Consider the following 19,486-nt stretch of genomic DNA (forward strand, 5'->3'; position numbering starts at 1 on the left):
TAGGACAGAAATGTTATCTAGATAGGAGGAAAAATTACTTATGATAAGGTTAAGGAATTGAAATAAAATGTTCTGAAATCTCATTTTATTACAGTTTATATAGATAGTTGAAGACAGAAGTTGTCTGTTGGCTTCATTGTGCTAAATCTCTAAACACCACAAAGTGCACACTAAGGGGTCTATTCACAAAGCTGCCGAGGGCAGCCGAGTGAATGACCGATCAGAAGTGAAGTGAGCCGAACACTGTTCGGCTATTCACTTCAGAACCCGGCCGCCAAGAAGAAAAACCCCGCTCTGTATTTTTTTTTCTTTATTCTGACACGAGCATGTCAGAAAAACACGGCTCAGCGCTCGACTGAGCTGCTCGGCCGTGATCGGGAGCTGTACGGGCTATTGTGAATAGCCCGTACAGCGCCCCCTCGGTTCTCCTGAACCGAAGGGGTCCTGGGGCCGAAGCCAGCCGAAGGATCGGCCGAAGCTACGGCCAGATCCTTCGGCAGCTTTGAGAATAGACCCCTAAGTTTCCTCTTTTTTGTTCTTAAAGTGGACCTTCACCCATTTATTTTGGGTGGAAGGGTCTATTATAGTACAGCTCTCCTTAATGCAGAGTGGACAATACTCTGTGATTTTCCTCATCCCCATCTTTGCTCCTTTCCTTTCAGTATAATTACCTATGTGGTGCCAAAGCAACCAATCAACCAACTAACTAAGCCTCCCTTATTACCCCCCAAATACTGCCTCCCCTTAGAGGACCCTCCGGTGTCCTTAGTCCAGTAACATGACATCATGGGTCCTCTTTTTCTGCTCTTAGGGGTGGACAGATCCTAAATGCTTCTAAAAGTAGCGTATCATAAGGACATAGGGGTCTATTCACGAAGCTGCCGAGGGCAGCCGAGTGAATAACCGATCTGAAGTGAATTGAGCCGAACACTGTTCGGCTATTCACTTCAGGCTGGTACGGCTAATTTCAGCCGTACATCGGCTGAAATCAGCCGTACATCGGCTTGCTTCGTGTGGCTTCGGGTCGGCCGAACATGCTCAGCATGTTCGGCCGACCCAAAGTGCAGAAGGAGTTCGACTCAGCCGATCCAACATCTGGATCGGCTGAGCCGAACCTCCGGCAGGCTACTCACTGCTGTTCGGGCTATTCTTAAAAGCACCCCTTCGGTTCTACTGAACCGAAGGGGTCCTGGAGCCGAAGCTAGCCGAAGGATCGGCCGAAGCCACGGCCAGATCCTTCGGCAGCTTCGTGAATAGACCCCATAGTGCAGCTCTCTGCAGCATTCTCCTGTGGGTCCAGGGTAACTTGATGATGCACCCCCAAGGGGAAGAACAATGAAGAGTTCACTGGCACTCCAGAAATCCTAAATGTCAAATTCTCTTTATTGGTATGACCGGATAGGTTTCACAGTGCATAGCAAGGTATTGGAATCCAATCTGGGTCCTTCCTCAGGCAAACATTGTGAAAATCTTTGCCTGAGGAAGAAACCAGATAGGGTTCCAAAACGTTGCTATACACTGTGAAACCTATCCGGTCATGCCAATAAAGAGAATTTGACATTTAGGATTTTTGGAGTGCCAGTGAACTCTTCATTGCTTTATGGATTGATCTGCGGCACCACCCGCATATGCTGTTGCAGTGGCGTAACGAAGGGGGTGCGGCGTGCACCCAGATGACAGCATTGGAGGGGTGAAACCAAAATCACTGACAGTCGCTTTGGTTTCACCCCCTCTGAAAAGTCGGGCACTCGGTCCATGACCGAGTGCCCGACAACTGCAGGAGATATAGGAGGGGACCCAGTGGCATACCTTATCCCGCCGGGTAAACATTCCCTCCTCTCTCTGCCGGCATCCATCACCAAGATAGCTGATCTTGGGAGGCCCCTGTGCTGTTGCACCTACCCAAAACGTTGGGGTCATTATACCGATCAGAAGTGCGATGGGACAAGGACTTCCTTTACCCCAAAGGGGAAGAGGACTCGGTGTCAGGAAGTGGAAGGGCTCAGCATCATTCAACCCAGAAAAGTAGTACCATCTAGTTGCTGAGAGAACTTTCTAAAGTGGACAATGCCAGAGATATAGTGAGAGTTGCAGCAAAAGTTACTTTTTCGATTTCAACTTTATCTGGGGATTTTATATTTCATTAAGCTGGTTTATTTTATTAAGTTAAGATGGACTGTAAAGTGTACTTCTAGTTCTGTTTTTTCTTTTTTTTGTAACATAGAAAGCTCATAGCTGTAGAGGTGAAGGGCGATGTAACCAACCTGGCTCAAGTGCACTAAAAACTCATCTCTTAAAGGAGAACTATGAGGTGAGTGCTTTTCACTCACCTACCCGCTCCCATCCACCGGTGCTGACTGGCGAAACGGACGGGGGAGGGGGTGGGTACAGCTGGCTCTGCCTCTAGATAGGCAGAGCCAGCTGTCAATCACGCAGCTGGGCGGATCCAGACATAATTGTCGGGATCCGCTTCAGCTGCGGCGTCTCAGTATACCGCGAGGAGTAGCTTGTGGTATACTGTGGCATCTCAGTATACCGCGAGGAGTAGCTCACGGTATACTGAGTTTAGGGTGACGGGAGGACGCTAGTTTGTGTCCTCCCGTTACCCTAAGGAGAACTATGGGGAAAAGCCTTAACCACATAGTTCTCCTTTAATGTCCCAAATTTCCAGTACTTGTTCACTCTTTGAATTAAAGTAGTCACCCCTACACCAATTCAAATGTGCACCAATTCCTGAAACATGTCTGCAGCAGGGAAATGCAAGATTCAGAATACTCTATCTAGCAGCTGGAGGTCCAGAGCTGAGCATAAATTACTGTGTTATACTTTCAACTGAAGCTGACCATACATTGAATGCAGTGGCGGACCTAGAGAACAAAGGGCCCTAGTGCAAGATTTATTTTCGGGCCCCCCACACCCCCCCAGAAAAAAAACACAAACCCCATAAACCACACCCCCTGTAGCAACCACAAAACAAAGTTGGAAAAATAGCATTGCTGTATAAAGTACTGCTGAGATTTGTAGTCCTCTATAGAGGGTGCCTCATGGACGATGTCCAGGGCTGCCCCGTGAAGTGCCTGCCAGCTTTTTTATTCTCGGCTCCCTCCTCAGTATCTGGTGGCCGCCGGGCCCCCTCATCTCTGTGCCGGGAGTGTTGGATCATTCTAACTCCCGGCGCAGAGATGAGGGGGCATGCCGGCTGCCGGATGCCAGTGTGATCATCGGACACTCCCGGCGCAGAGATGGGTGGGCCCGCCGGATACCAATCTGATGGTATCCGGCCGGCTCCCCCATCTCTGCCCCGGGGCTGTGTTAGATTAGATACTGGGCCCCCCTTTAGGCTCAGGCCCCGGTGCAGCCGCACCGGCGGTAGGTCCGCCCCTGATTGAATGAATTGTTGTTGAACTGGACAATATTTGCTCTGTAGGTGACCCTGTCAGCAGCCTCTTGCCCGACATCCTTCAATTTGAATTAACTGAATTAGCTGGTTGGTAAATTCTCAACCTGAATGGTGACAGCAGCCAGTCATTTGCAGTCACTGTTTATGTATTCTGACACACACCCACTATCAGAGTACAATAGTTGCAGGAGGAGATTTGTCCATCTATGCTGTTCAGCACATAGGCTGAATGGAAAAAAAATCAGTGTATGAGTAATCAGTGTAACAGTGTATGGCTTTACTAGAGCTTTTTTTCCTGTGCGGTTGCACTTCTGCTTTAAGTAAATTAAAAAGAACTACTTCGTCCATACAAAAAGTGAATCAGATGCAATTATTTTTCCTTGAATATTTAATGAAATGTTGTTACCCTTGTAAACAGTACTCACATATTTACAATATATTTACAACAGCACATCCCATTGGTAACTTACAGAGTCTTACAGACCACCTGCCACTTGTACACTTGCTTCATTTTACAGATTCCCTGGGTCAAGTGATATTCCAAGCTCCATCACCTGACCCAGCACATAGACAAAGCTCACAAAGTCTCTGGAAGCATCGTGGGTGTTTCATATCATTAGATAGTGCAGAGAGTCTATTGTTTCCAGTCAGAATCTGTTTGGCAGTCTTGCATTGAGATAAAAGGATCAGCAAGGCAGAACTAGAAGGAGACCCTGCACATGTGATAGGCAAATATCACTGCCCCATTCAAATAAATAACAAACTATACATAAAAACAGTGTTTTGATACCATGCACCTATTAAGATGCATTTGAACTGCAGGCAAAGCAGGCACAATGTTTGCAGTGTGCCTGCTGCCCCCTTTCTGGCCAGAGCGCCCGAGGTTGCTAAGAGCTGGGCAAGGAGATGCAGAGCCCTTACACATCTCTCTGCCAGGCTCTTAGCAGCATCACTCTCCCCAGCACATCCTCCCCACCCCCCAATTGCATGCACCCCTGGCAAACCCCCATCCTCTGTTGCTTCAGGCGGCAAAAAGGCTAGGACCAACCCTTCCAATAATCCTGCATTGTACATGTGGGCAGAAGGTCTGCCCAAAATGCCCTCAAAGAGAGGGGGAGCGTGTTGGAATCCTGCCAGAGCAAAGAATGGGGAAAGTTCTGGCTCTTATTCCTCTACCCCTAGAACCTTGGTTCTCAACTGGTGGGTTGCGACCCTGTGTTCAGTGGGTCTCCGCATGCCTTCCACTTTTGTATCTGAGAGGCTCCTCAGCCTCCCCCTAGTGCAGCACTGTCAATTCTCGTGCCATGCAGCCATTCAAAGTATTCTTTGCAAAGTATTCGGCGCTGAGTGTCAGCTTGAGGTGGGATGAGATGGGGCTATGGCCACGAGGGAGCTTCATCCATAAGTGCATTGCTTACAGCTCCCTCGCGTGTCCTATAGAGGTGCCTGGACCGGAGTGACATCACATTCTGGCTCCCAGCAAGGGAGCTCTACAAGAAATGCACAGGACCCCAGGCTGCCGATCCACTCCAGTTCTCGTAAGGTAGGGAGACTGTGTGGATCTTAAAAAAAATTAAGAAAAATTTTAATATTTTTAGAGTGTGTATGAGTGTGTGATTTTGTCTGGCTGTGTATGTCAGTGTTTTTGAACGGCCGTTCACACTAGTACAGTAGTTTAATCACACAGTACAGTGCGATTAATGCACTGTACCATGCAATCGCACCTAACGTGCGTTCTGGTGGGGGAGGTGTGTCTCATTGCTATTCATTTGAATGGTACCCCAAACCCACCTCCAACCCCCAGTTTGTACGCCTGCACCGGAATGCGCGGTACCCTAATGCCGTGCGTTCCATTGGAGTGTGACTTGGGTCGTGACCTAATGACCAAGGACAAATGTGGGTCTTGAGGTTACACAGGCTGAGAAACACTGCCCTAGAACATCCCAGAGTTCAGCTTTCCCAATGCCTGTGACTGCACCTATATGTCACAGAGACGTCAACCTGGTTCAAATTGTTACCCATATATACTGTAAATGTAAAGTACGTTGTAACCAAGCTATACTACAAGGTGACATGTCAGCCTTGGCCCCATTAAGGAAAAGATCTCTTGTCAAAGATAACAGTAACTGTGGATTTTAACATAGAACACAGTACAGAATTTCTTTTCTAGATGCTGGACTCTTGGGTCTGGTCCTGTATCAGTTGTTTTGTTGACCTTTGAAATAAAGATGCTTTTTCCCAGAATTCTTTGGCCACAAAGTAATAGCAGACACTGTCCAAGCAGCAGTTTAGATTACTCAGGCCATGAGTAAAATGAGCAAAGTCGTTTACAATTCTTAACAATGAGCATTCCAGTTTCATGGATTCCATTATATACCGTATGATATTTCCACAGCCAAAAGGCAAAAAACAAAGCAAGAAAATGACCATATTTGTGGTTACAATGCTGATGGTTTTCTTAATGTCTTTCTCTTCTTGAACGTTAACTTTCTCCTTCCTCTTCAGGGTGAGGATAATTTGCATTGAACAGAAAACTAATATTATCATCGGAACACAAAAACCCAGAACAGAAAGGTACAATGTTCTCTTTAAGGGTTTGGTGTTGACTTTTCTGAAGCAAAAGGAAGGATCTCTGACGCTCGTGTTTGCAAAAAGGTCAAGGTAGAGGCGTACAGCAAGGAAGAGGAGCCAGACCATCACACAAGCCATGGCTGCCTTCTTGGAAGAACGAAAAGATCTTGCTCTAAGAGGAAACTTTATGGCCACATATCTGTCCACAGATATCAGTGTGATGGTAAAAATGCCTATATATATGTTCATATAATAAAATGACTGGAGTGCATTGCAGAAATCTTCCCCCAGATTCCATGCGTTCTGGATGCTGTAGATGCGAAAGGGCAGTGTAAAAAGCAGACAGCAGTCACTAAGAAGGAGGCTCATCATGAAGACTCTTGTCTCTGTCCACTTTTTCATCTTAAAGCAGAAAACCCAGACGGCCAAGGAGTTAAATACCATGCCGAAAACCATCACCAGTATGTTAAGGGTCAACAAGAAAACGTCCAAACCTATGTTTTTTGACCTCATGATGTCTGTGCAGTTTGTATTGCTGTCATTTGCTACAATAAAACAAAACAAAACATGGTATAAGTAAGACATTGCCTTAACCTGCAAGTGGATCTTTTTAATTACTTTGCACTATGTGAAGAACTAATAGTGACATTCCATCACCTCACTTGCAGTTTATTGAGTTCAATTGGCTGCAAAAGGGTCATCTGTTATGAGGTTGCTTTCTGGCTACTAGACAATAAAAAAATTGTATCTAATTTAGACATAAAGCTGAACTCCAAAGTAAAAATGCACCAGTTAATGCAGTTATATACTCATTAAAATCATTGAATTAAATGCATTAATATGCAAATTACTTAATAGTTTGAACACCAAAATCTGACTTGGCATCAGTTTCTTGTAATCCTGGGAAACAAAAGAACTTAAGCTGGCCATACAGTTTACAACCATTGCACGACTTTCGGCTTGCGATGGTTGTAAGGTAATTAAAAGCTTGTACGATCTGCCCATTTTGGACAGGCAGATCGTACTTGCGATCATCACAAGTCCGCTCCGCTGAGTGGAGGGCTTCCAATGACTGCAATGCTGAGCTGGCAGTGTGCGCTTGCGCACACCGGCCCGTGCGGCATTTGTCTTACGAGCACGCCACAAACCCGCCGAAAATCGTACGATTTTCCAATGTGCTCGTAAGACAAAAGACATGCGACCGTACAGTAGAAACGGTTGAACGTCTTCCATACACCTGCCGATCGTACGATCGCGGGATTTCCCACGATTGTCGTACGATAATCGGCAGGTGTATGGCCACCTTAAGGCTGGGCACACACCTTACAACCATCGCAAGGCTTTTGTCTTGCAATGGTTGTAAGGTACTTAAAAAAACGTATGATCTGCCTATCTTGCATAGGCAGATCGTACTTGCGATGATCGCAAGCCGCGCCCCCTGAGGGGTGGGCTTCCGATCACCGCAATGAGGGACGATGCTCAGCGGATTTTCGAACATGTTCGTAAGTTTAAAGTCGTGCAACCTTACAGTAGTGAAGGTCGCACGGCTTCCACACACCTTACGATAATCGTACGATCGCGGGATTTCCCGCGATTATCGTACGATTATCGTAAGGTGTGTGGGGACCTTAACACTGGGAGGGCATCACTTGGAGACAATTAGGTTCTGCTGGTAGGGAACATGCTAACAGGTGGGAAGAGTTTATCAATCTGATGCTGCTCCTTCATTGTCTAGGCACAGCCTTACTGTTTTACCTACTAATAGATTTGCAATTTTGTCCAGACATTCTAGTGATACATCTCTGCAAGTCAGGAAGATCACTCTGCTACTTCCTGGTTTAGCTTTAGTATAGGGATAGGCAACCTTGGCACTCTAAATGTTTTGGAACTGTAAGTCCTATAAGTCATTGCAAGACACAGGCATGACTCCCAGAGGTAGATGCATGATTGGATTCGTAGTTTCACCACAGCTGGAGTGCCAAAGCTGCCTAACCCTTCTTTGGTATTTCCTGAATGAGCTCCCTTCTTATGGGCCAGAGGTGATATGTTGATCTACTACAGGTTGTAGGTGGAGCTAACAAAGGAAGCTGCATTGTTGAACCTGGAAATAAGTATGTCACCTGTTCATTGTGACAAAAGTGCGTAAAACACAAAATGACTCTAATTTACAAATCCTTTGTCCAATAAAAAATAAACATATATTTGTATGTTTAGGTGTTTAAAGAACTTCTGTGAAATATTTATCTGTAATATGGGATTCAGAGGCATTTAGCAACTAGTGATTCCAGAATGCTGCAAACAAATCATTCTTTGCAGAACTGCTAACAACTGTTTTACTTGCTCATCAGATACGTTAAGACTTAGTGAACTTTTATGAGACATTAGAGTAAATCTCATAAATCGACTCAGGAGGAATATCACTGGCTCACTCCCAGCAAGTTCACAGTACAGAAAGTAATTCTGTATTCTTCCAGCAGAGATGTGCTCGTCTTAATACTCTCCCTGGAAAAAGCAAAGGTGTTTGTCTTTCTGAAATGTGTTAGAAACTAAGAAGGACACCCAGTTCTGCTTGTAAAGGGTAAAAGTTAAAGTTGCTACAGGATTCACGAAACTAGAAGGCAAACATGAAAGGGCAAGGGTAAAACATAACATTACAGTAATAAATAACTTAGCAATAGAATTATAATACATACATTACAAAACTTTTATTGCAATTTGTCCTGTCCATGAAACCTTCAACGGTTAAGTAAACACCATATAACACTGACCACATTTTGGCAACTAGATACCAGAGACATGTGGCAAACAAAGTACCAAGGCTATCTGCCAAACCTGCCATACATCTGATGAAAAGGCAATTAGAATTAATGACCTTCTCATCAGGTGTTTTTGACCGTACCGGCAAGTACTCCACAAATAACAGGTTAACTCATTCGTTGATGGCCAACCTAGTGCATATAATCAGACAAAGAAGAACTGATGATTTGAAAGTGCTTTCAGATGTCTAGGGAGAGTTTTCCCCACTGTCCAGCTGGGGTATCATGCCTCTGGCTCACAAAATAGATTTGGAGGTGACTTTGCCTTATACATCATGCCGGAGATATTTAGTGCTATTTGGCTTCTAGATGACAGCACAACTCTGAGAGCACCCTCTGAAATTTTACTACTGGAAAACCTAGGTGGGGCTGCAAAGCCACAAAGACAGACATGCTAAAACTATTCCTTTCAACATGCCCTGAGACAGAGTGTAGAAAATGGAGATGGCACCATCATGGAGAGGGCCAACTAGCTCAGGGCTAAAGCCTCCACTGCAAGGAACAAAAGAAGCCTTACTTTATGGGAGAGGCAGCAATGAGCCTGCAGTTGGTGTTTTGGGAAAAGCTTTGTTACATCACAAGCAGAGGTTTTTTTGTTTTTTTTATTACTAGAGTCCTAATAAAAGGTAATGGAGTGGACTGGTGCACTATTGGATAGCCTGAATAAATTCTGTAACCATCCAAATGTTTGATTTTGAATAGAACCTATATTTAAAGTTATTGCAAACAGCAGGCTTCACAGGATTCCAGTAAACCTTTAGGGTTAGTTCACACCAGATCCAGTTGTGATGCAGTCCATTCAGTTTGGCTGTTGCAGCCAAAATACATACAGGTCTATTCACAAAACTGCCGTAGGCAGCCGAGTGAACAACCGACCCGAAGTGCAGTGAGCCAAACACTGTTCGGCTATTCACTTCAGGCTTGTACTGCTGATTTCAGCCGTACATCGGCTGAGATCAGCCGTACATCGGGTGGCTTCGAGTCGGGCAAACATGCTCAGCATGTTCGGCCGACCCGAAGTGCAGAAGGATTTTGACTCAGCCGATCCAACATCTTGATCGGCTGAGCCGAACTTCCGGCAGGCTACTCGCTGCTGTTTGGCCTATTCTCATAGATGCCGAACAGCAGTGAGTGAACAGCCGAATGCGCTGTGATATCACAGCGGCTCCTTCGGGTTCTGCTACATACTCACTGTCTTCTTATTACTCCCAGTTACACACTCACTATCTTATTATACTCTATTACACACTCATTGCCATCTTATTACTGTCTATTACACACTCACTGGCCTCTTACTACAGTCTGTTTCACCCTCACTGTCCTCTAATTATACACTATTACACAATGTTCCTATTTCGTTACACTTTCAGTGCACTCTTCCTCTCTGTAGCAGTCCATGACTTATACCAGACAATGGTGTAGCACTTCCTGTCAGTCATCCCCCTCTCCTCAGCCCTGCCTGTGTCTGTTATGGGGGATCCATTTCCAGCCCCCCCAGGGAGATCTGTGAAGAGCACAGATACTGTGACATGGAAAGATGTTCTTTGTTTTCCCGGTGAACCTGAGATTCCCCACTTCCTTCCAAAATAAACCCAGCACCTATCTCCGGGAAGAATGGAAGAAGCAGCTTGAATCCCTGCCTGGAAAACAACGTACATTCCTGTGTGCCTGAGGTGTAGATAAATACAAACTGGTAGTCTGCAATAACAAGACTCTTATAGGAATATTACAGCTCTGTACAGGAAACATCAACTCTGACAACTTCCACCACACTGATTATCCCAGAGAAGATGCAGTTACTACTGATGTACAGTCTATACGTACTGACCCTGAAATAACCTGAGATAGATAGAGAGATAGATGGGCATCCCTGGGTTCTCAGTGTACCGAGGAGCCGCTGTGTAATGTCAGAAGGCATCCCTGGTTACCAGGTAACCAGGGACGCCTTCTGTCATTACACACAGAACCCGGCGGAGCCGCTGTGATTTTACAGCGGCTCCAACGGTTTCTCAGTGTAATGATAGAACGGCGTCCCTGGTTACCTGGTAACCAGGGACGCTGATCTCTCTGCAAGTGGCCGGAGCCAGCCGTGAGATGACGTCTGGCTCCGCCCAGAAGCAGGCTGTCGGCCGGCTGATGGCCGGCTGTTCGGCCAGCTTCGAATTTCCCCTGGGCTCAGTCGTGCCGAAGCATATGTCCCTCGGCCAACTTCGGGGGCTTTACGGGCTATAGTGAATAGCCCGTACAGCAGCCCTTTGGTTCAGTAGAAGGTCCTGAGGTCCTGGTTTGTCAGGAGGTAGCCCAACCTCCTGAAGGCACAGGGACACACAAGGGACCCCGCACATCACAACGGCACCCCCCATGTGTCACTGCACCAAATCAGACAAACAAAACAATGAATGCGTTTGTTTTGCTTGTCTGATTTGGTTTGCTTTTTTTGCATGCTGGTTGATGAGTGTGCTGGGAAACAAACTTTTTGCTGTTGTACTGTTTAAAGCCCTTCCATGTGCGCCTTGTGTTAAAGCTGGTTATTAATATTGATTTTGATCGTATAGTAAAGAGACAAAAAAAATGCTTACCAGTGGTTGTGGAGACCCACCCAGAGGAGGTTACAGCCATGTTCCCAGGGACAGAAAAGATTCTATAAAACATGAATGCAAGACAAAATCATCTCAATGAATATAACGATACGACAGTAAGCAGGGCCCTCCTTATAATGAGGCAGCCAGTGGCGGTTGCCTTAGGCAGCATCTCATTGATTTACATGGTGGCCGCCCCCCTTTCTGGTTGCTCTTAGCAACCTGTGATGCTCTATCCGGTGTCCCGCCCAGCTCACTTACATCACTGGATGCCAGGTGCTCAGCAGGATGCTGTGATTGTCCAACATCCCAGCTCCTGACACAGTGATGTTAGTAAGCTGGGTGGGACGTCTGACAGAAGTACTGTGCAGCAACCTCCCCCCCCCGGGTAATGTGCCCCGCCAGCAATCACCAGTAGACAACCCTCACCCCCACCAACCCTGGCCTCAGGAGGTGAATATTGTAGGGTCGCCCCTAAAAGTAAGGGTCTGATTTACTGAGATTGAAGTCTCACTTAAATGGAAAGCTGTGAGGTCTTGCCTGGCACTGTGCTATTATATGCTTGCAGATCATATGAACATTTGCACAGTGATCATCTCATGATCCAGTTATCAAATACTGGATATGTGGGTGACTAATAAAAGCAAAAACCCAAAGCAGGCTTTCTAGAACACCATTTACTACAGTTATTACTCCTAGAATCCTAATCTGTCTTAATATAACCTTCCTGTGGTCATATTCTGTGTTTTCCTGCACAGCTGACTGAGAAACGAAACCAATCAAGTTCTGTCTGGAACGGATTTCTTGATCACAAGTAAAGCAGTTCCTATATCTGTATTAAGGTGGCCATACACTCTACAACCATCGCAAGACTTTAGTCTTGCGATGGTTGTACAGGGATTAAAAAAACGTACGATCTGCCTATCTTGGACAGGCAGATCGCACTCTCGATCATCGGAAGCCCGCCCCCCGGAGGGGCGGGCTTCCGATGACCGCAATGCTGAACGGGCAGTGTGCGCGTGCGCACACCGGCCCGTTCGGCATTTGTCTTCCGAGCACCGTTCTAACCAGCCGAGAATCGTACGATTCCCGGCTGGTTTTCGAACATGCTGGTTCGACAGAAGACGTGCGACGGTACAGTAGAAACGGTCGCACGTCTCCGTTCACACTGCTCGATTATCGTACGAAAAACCGATCGCATACGATAATCGTGCAGTGTATGGGCACCTTAACATTTAAAAAAATAGGCTTGTAAAGAAACAAAACCTATCTGCTTCTTTATTTTCCTTCTTTCATTTTATATTTTGAGAGATAATAGTAAAAAATAGGCAACTGTGGGAACATGTTAAATCTCTCCATATTAAGGCCATTTCTATTACATTGTGAATGTAGGACATCTGTGTAATATTTATCCCAAATCTTTAAATTGCACAATCAGATTAATGATAGTGTTTTTAGTGAATTTGCCAACTCCACTCATATTAAACAGTGCATGGGCAAAAGCCCACTGAAGCCCATATTGTTTTTAGTAGCTGCCTTAAAGAATCAGCCGCAGAAAGCAGTATTTTAGTTGTAGATGGAGCCATGTGGGCTCGATAAGCCACAGCAAAAGTGTCATTTTAATACAGGCAATTAAACATAATGTATAGTAGCTTAGAGAATCAGTCGCTCAGAGCAGTGTTTATAGATGGAGATTAAAGCAGCATATATGGAGCCATGTGGGCTGAATCAGCCTTCGCTTCTTAAAAAAACTGCCTGTCCAAAAAAAAAGTCACCACCTGGATTTAGCTAAGCAACTAGGTCAGAGTCTTCCCCTGGATAGCAAGGTAGTTTCAGCAATGTTATGTCCCCCAAAAAATGAGGTCAGCTGCCGACCTGATATACTGAATGACCAGGTTTTCCTATCAATGGATTTTTTGGATGGCACATTGGGCATATTCCAAGATTCATCAGACGCAGGATTCATCAGACGCAGATTGTGAAAGAGTGGTTCAGGGAGAATGAGACATCATTTTCACACATGGATTGCGCACTACAGAGTCCAGACCTTAACCCCATTGAGATGCTGGAGAAGACTTTATGCAGTGGTCCGACGCTCCCATCATCACTACAAGATCTTGCATAGGTTTGTTGAAATATTGCCACGGCGAGTGCGTGCTGTAATAAAAGTCGGTCCAACTAAATTTTAGAACATGTGACTTGGTTTTTGGACAGAGTGTATTTTGAGGATTCCAAAAGCGAAATCTGCCAGCCAAATCGAGCTTTGGATGGACTGAAACCGTCAATGTCTAAGAAGTACTAAACAAAATTGTGTTACTGTATGTAGAAAATGAATCTGTTAAAAGAATATTTGAAATCTGAGATGATGTTTTTTTTTCTACTGACAATTATGAATCTAAAATCTGCAAATGATTTTATAAAATCTTCTTCTATTGGTTTCTGGAGGTGAAGGGATTTAAGGCTCAGAATGTTCAGCAACAGCAGCAGTTGTATGAGATTTAGGGGTCTATGTATTGATGTATTTACTCAAAAGTCACTCACGATTCACACAATTTTGTAATTGGATCTTAGGTAAAAATGTGTCCATTTTGGGTAAAAGTTGTGTGAAAACCCTGTGTGAAAACACTGATAAATATACTCTTTGGTAAATTTTCATGATCCTAGATGAGCTTGAGCACCAAATAGTAAGCTCAGGAGTTAAATCTTAAAAATACATTAAAGTACCTTAACTATTAACAACAATGTATCTTATTTGTGTATCACTCGGCTGTAGATCCTCAAATCATCTCTGACTTGGTGCTGACACTGTCTTTCCTTCTGGAGGGGGGGTTACTTTTGTTCCCTGTGGTCCATCTATGTATTGTAAAGTAGTCACCGCTCCATGCTCGCTCCCGTGAAGGACAACAATCTCACCTTTAGTTAGCTAACTTGTATTGAAATTGTGGCTACTTTACAACACACACCATGGGGAACAAAAGTAGCCCCCCTCCAGAAGGAAGGACAGTGTCGGCACCAATTCAGAGATGATTTGAGGATCTACAGCCCAGTGATACACAAATAAGATATATTTTTGCTAATAGTTTTGGTACTTTAATGCATTCTTAAGATTTAACTCCTGAGTTTAATGTCACTTTAATGAAGGGCGTTGTTTGTAAATATGATGAGGGAAATCTTGCAGCATTACCAAGGATTGACAGCTGATGAAGGAACATTCAGTTTTAGTCAATGAAGTCCCAAGACATAAAAGCTGAATGACTTACCTTGGTTCCATTGCAATATTGAAAACAGCACAGAGACTTTAGGATTCCCCAGGATTAAAGTTTTACATTCTTCCTACAGCTATATACTTCTCCCTCTCCAAACAGCTGAGCACGTCTTTCTCTGCGGTGTTCATGAAAAGACCTTCTGTACACTGCAAGTTGTGTATGGTTCTTCGTAAAGTGAAAGTACGCCTATTGCCGAACTGCCTTCTTTAGAAACTTCCTTCATTTATGCACGTATGAATCACAAAGCTATTAAAGTCACGCTATTTCCCTGTATTGCTTAAAAAGGTGCATTCCCCCCATGCATCATATAAGAACTCTGCATACGGACAGACATAAGTCAAATCTCTGTGTGTGCTCTCTCCACATAGTATGTACTAAGCACATGTCCACAGAGGTCTATCGAAAGCAGATTTTGTACTTTAGACTGTAGTGTGTAGTTCTGGGTGTGTCTATACATTTTTCTTGGAGCCTGAGGGATGTTTAGGTGATTTGATAAAGTAGGTTATATTTATTCCAACCCAGCTACCCTGTAAATGTTATAAATGATCAGTCAGAATGGATCTGCAGCAGGCTCGCCTTGTTTGTTTTGAATAGAGTGGGAGATGGATAAAGCGGACATTTACCCCCTTTCACTAAAAATCACATCAGCATTCAGCTCTGTATGCTGATATAAGATCATCTTACATCCATTAGTTAAACATATATTTTTTTACTGACAATTGCTGTTTTTCCACTTCCTGATCCTCTTTGGCACCAATGATGTAATCGTGCCCAAGTGTTGCATCCTGGGAAGGTTACATCAGCAGGGCATTGCTGGGAAATCTCATCTGTAAAATCACAAGATCTCAGGGATAGGCATTTTCCTCCCCTGGAATGATGTGCATGGTCACAGAGTTCCAGGAAGTAAAGGGAGATATATTAATCTGCCCTACGTAGAAATGGCCACTGTGAGAAAAATGGGGAGCAAAAGAGAAATAAGGTATGCAAAGAATACAAAGACGGTAATTATCTAGAAGTGTCTGTTTGTAGATTGCCATTACTAAACATTTCTAAAGGTGTACTTACTACTTACTATAATTTCAAAGACAAGAGTGAAGTTCCTCTATAACACCTCTGTGAGGTTTTTACTGCTGCTTACGTCCTTGAATCAGATATTTCCACTTACTTCCTGGTTGTCACCAGGACAGGAAGTGGGGCACTCTCCATAGTGGGGGGCACGTTCAGCAATAAAACACTTATGTTTTGGTAACATGGGGAAGGGTTAGACTCTCTGGCTTCTCTCTGCAGTCTGATTAGTTAAAGGAGAACTATGAGGCGAGTGATTTTCACTCAGCCTCATAATCTGAGCCGACCTGTGACAATGAGACTGTCACAGGTCGGCTCAGTAGATCGGGAAGTGAGCGAACACATACCGGCGCTCGCTCACTTCTCGATCCTGTGCCGGCAGAGAGCCGTGACAGGGGAGTGACTGGATTCCCCTCTCCCCACTCCGATCTGCCAGCGCTGACTGGCGGAACGGACGGGGGAGGGGGCGGGTACAGCTGGCTCTGCCTCTAGATAGGCAGAGCCAGCTGTCACTCACGCAGCTGGGTGGATCCAGACATAATTGTCGGGATCCGTTCCGACTGCGCCGGCTCAGTATACCGCGAGCTTTAACTCGCAGTATACTGAGCTTTGGGTGAAGGGAGGACGCTAGTTTGTGTCCTCCCGTTACCCTCAGGAGAACTATGGGGAAAAGCCCTGACCTCATAGTTCTCCTTTAAGCTTTGAAGATGAAAGAGAAAAGCTGATTAATTGCTATGGGCAACTGCTCCAATTTCTGTCTGCTCCACTTTTTATAAATTCTCCTCTGTATCTATGAACAAAAATCCCACCAGGTTAAAGTTCTTCCCCCTGGTAGCCCTTTTATAAACACGTACCTTTCAATTGTCCCTCATTTGGAATCAAACCCCTCTGTCCCTCTTTCCTCAGTTGTCCCTCTTGTTTGTCTGATGTACAGAGATCTATGAAAAGGTTATTTTATCTACCAAAAGTGTTATTCTGCACTAAAACTAATTTCATTATATTGCTTACCAGGGCTGTCCCTATAATACGGCAACCTGAGGCAGTTGCCTCAGCCGGCATCTTTTAGGGCCACCTGCGGCTCCCTTTCTGGTCAGAGCACCCCACGTTGCTAAGAGCTTTTAGCCAGCAACCAGTGACATCAATGAGCTGGGCAGGACGCCGGACAGAGTTGGAGCCAGAGTAAGGTACCAGCACCAAACAACCTCCCCCCTCCCGTAACCTGCACCTATGGTGCAGCATCTGCGACCCCTGCTACCCTGCCTCAGGCGGCGGTAAATCCGGGGACTCCCCTGTTGCTTACTATTTGGAAAAAACCAGTATAAAGGAAAAGTAATTGTAAAAAAAAATATTTCTGGGTTAACCAATCTTTTTTTGGCATATAAATTCCCAATGGTCCACATAGCTGGGGTCATGGCGAGGGTGTGACGCGCGATGTCACGCAAATGGTTGCATTGAGCAACCTAGAATCGCGGCAAAATCCGCTCCAAAAAGGGTTCTGCTGTAGCGACGCACGACCCGCGACAGCGACGGACAGAGCGCCATTGAGATGCATTGGAGAGCGATATCGCGCGGTAAATAGCCGCGATATCGCGGGAATTGCCGCGCGATAAATCGCTCAGTGTGAACGGGGCCCTAAAGCTTTGAAAATTAAAGACAGAAGCTGATTGGTTGCCATGGACAACTGCTCCAGATTTTGTCTGCTCCAGTTTTTATGTATCCCCCCATTGTGTTGGTAGATCTTTCTCATCTCAGAAAGTTGGACCCTCATTTCATTCTTGGGAAGATTTTATATCCAAATGGATAAGTAGTAATATTAGATTAATCTAACTATGCCATTAAATCTGAATGACTGACTCCTGAAAACTGGGGAGCTGCATAATGCTGGGACATATCCATGAAGCTGCATGCCATTCGGGGTTTTCTTTATTGTGCAGGTGGGCTTTTAAGTAGGGATGCACCGATACCGGTTTTTCGGTATCGAGTACAGATATTTGGCTTTCAGTACTTGCCAATACCGAGTACCGATACCGCTGCTTTGGCTGGCATGGAGCCAGCTTCCGGGCAATCAGGAAGCCGGGCGGCATGTAATAACATGCCGCCGACTTTCCTGATTACTCGTGAAGCCGGCTCCAAGTTGTTTGGCCGGCTTGATTGTGATTGGCCAGGAAACCAGACTCCCAGCCAATCTCTATCGAGCCGGCTTCCCGACCCATAAGGAAGCCGAGCAGAGAGTAATAACCCGCCTCCTGGCTTCCTGATTGGCCCGGAAGCTGACTCCATGCTGATTGGCTGAAAAGGCGGGTTTCTAGCCAATCAGCATGCCGTCGGCTTCCTGATTGCTCGGGAAGCCGCCTCCATGTTCTTTGGCCGGCTTGATTGTGATTGGCTAGGAAACCGGCTTTCCAGCAGATCAGTATCGAGTTGGCTTCCTGGCCAAAAAGGAAGCTGGGCGGCGAATATTCACCTGATTACCCGGGAAGCCTGCTCCATGTTCCCCCTCTGACATGGAAATCTTCCTCTGACCGGAATTTCCGGTTCCTTCCCCGATACCGGAAGCTCCGGTATCAGGGAAGGTATTGCAGCATTTGGTCGATTATGAGTACTCGCCCAAATACTCGGTTTCAGCATCAATACCGATACTAGTATCAATATCGGTGCATCCCTACTTTTAAGAAGTATTAAAATTCCTGGTGGCTATTCCCGAGTGTGGCTCATCTCTCTGTCATTCTGCTCTCTCCTCCTCTCAGCATGCTTTATTGCAAATTAACCTTGTGCTGTTTTTTCCACCAGCTCCAGCTCTGCTGTTCAGGGAATACAAGAGTCTGATACTCGGGCAATTTTATGTTCTTACACCGCTTACATTTAAATACATTCATTTATTGATTTATTAATGATTACGGAGCTGCATTCATTCGTGTCTTTTATATTTGCCTAGAGCTCAGCTTTAAGCCTAATACGTATTACTGTACTTAGGTAACTATTGCAAAATGTTTTCATGATATGATGTTAATATCACTAGGAACATGTGTCACAAATCAGCTTGATGGTATGTGAAGCATGTAAGCCGCTCTGGAGGTTTTAGATAACGGAGAAGCATATGTTTCATATAATATCTGTGCTGTGATATATCGCATTGCACAATCTGTTTACAAGGACCCGTACAAGGTAGATGCACATCATCATAAGTGACAAATACTAACGAATACAAGTGAATAGAATCAGGGGCGTAACTAGAAATCACAGGGCCCCATAGCAACATTTTGTATGGGGCCCTGTAATTTCTAGTCATGCCCTTGCAGAGCCCACCTGGGATCCCAAACAGCCCACCCGAGAGTGACCCTGCAGAGCCCGCCATAGACTCTCTATGGTGGGCTCTGCAGAGTCTCAGGTGGGCTGGCGAGTCATGAGGTACCGTCTGACTTCCTGATTGGTCAGGAAGCCAGACTGCTTAGCAACATGTGAAGCTGGCTTCCTAGCCAAACTGTTGTGCCAATCTGAAGGCCACACGAAGTTTGGAGGTCTGTAGCTATTGACTCTGCAGACAGTTGGCGACTTCTGCGCACTGTGCGCTTCAGCATGCACTGACCTCGCTCTGTCATTTTACGTGGCCTACCACTTCGTGGCTGAGTTGCTGTTGTTCCCAGTTGCTTCCACTTTGTTATAATACTACTAACAGTTAACTGTGGAATATTTAGTAGCAAGGAAATTTCAAGGACCAGCTGAATCCAATGATTTGGAGGGGTGTCCCAATACTTTTGTTAATATAGTGTATATATACATATATATATA

The 19,486-nt window shown here is 45.2% G+C and overlaps 1 protein-coding gene across 1 annotated transcript in view; it reads right to left on the reverse strand.

Annotated features, from left to right (window-relative positions):
- Nucleotides 1-5,556: 5,556 nt before the first annotated feature.
- The window catches only part of LOC108801662 (G-protein coupled receptor 35-like), a 76,935-nt gene continuing 63,005 nt past the window's right edge, over nt 5,557-19,486 (reverse strand). The window contains exons 7-8 of the mRNA XM_018573564.1: nt 6,823-6,871; nt 5,557-6,516 (exon numbers count right to left, since the gene is read on the reverse strand). Of these exons, the coding sequence (XP_018429066.1) occupies nt 5,567-6,516; nt 6,823-6,871 (999 nt within the window). The 3' untranslated portion in view covers nt 5,557-5,566. The remainder of the gene's footprint in view (nt 6,517-6,822; nt 6,872-19,486) is intronic.

This window comes from Nanorana parkeri, unplaced genomic scaffold (genome assembly GCF_000935625.1).
Source record: "Nanorana parkeri isolate BGI_ZX_2015 unplaced genomic scaffold, ASM93562v1 scaffold2428, whole genome shotgun sequence".
NCBI classification, from domain to species: Eukaryota; Metazoa; Chordata; class Amphibia; order Anura; family Dicroglossidae; genus Nanorana; species Nanorana parkeri.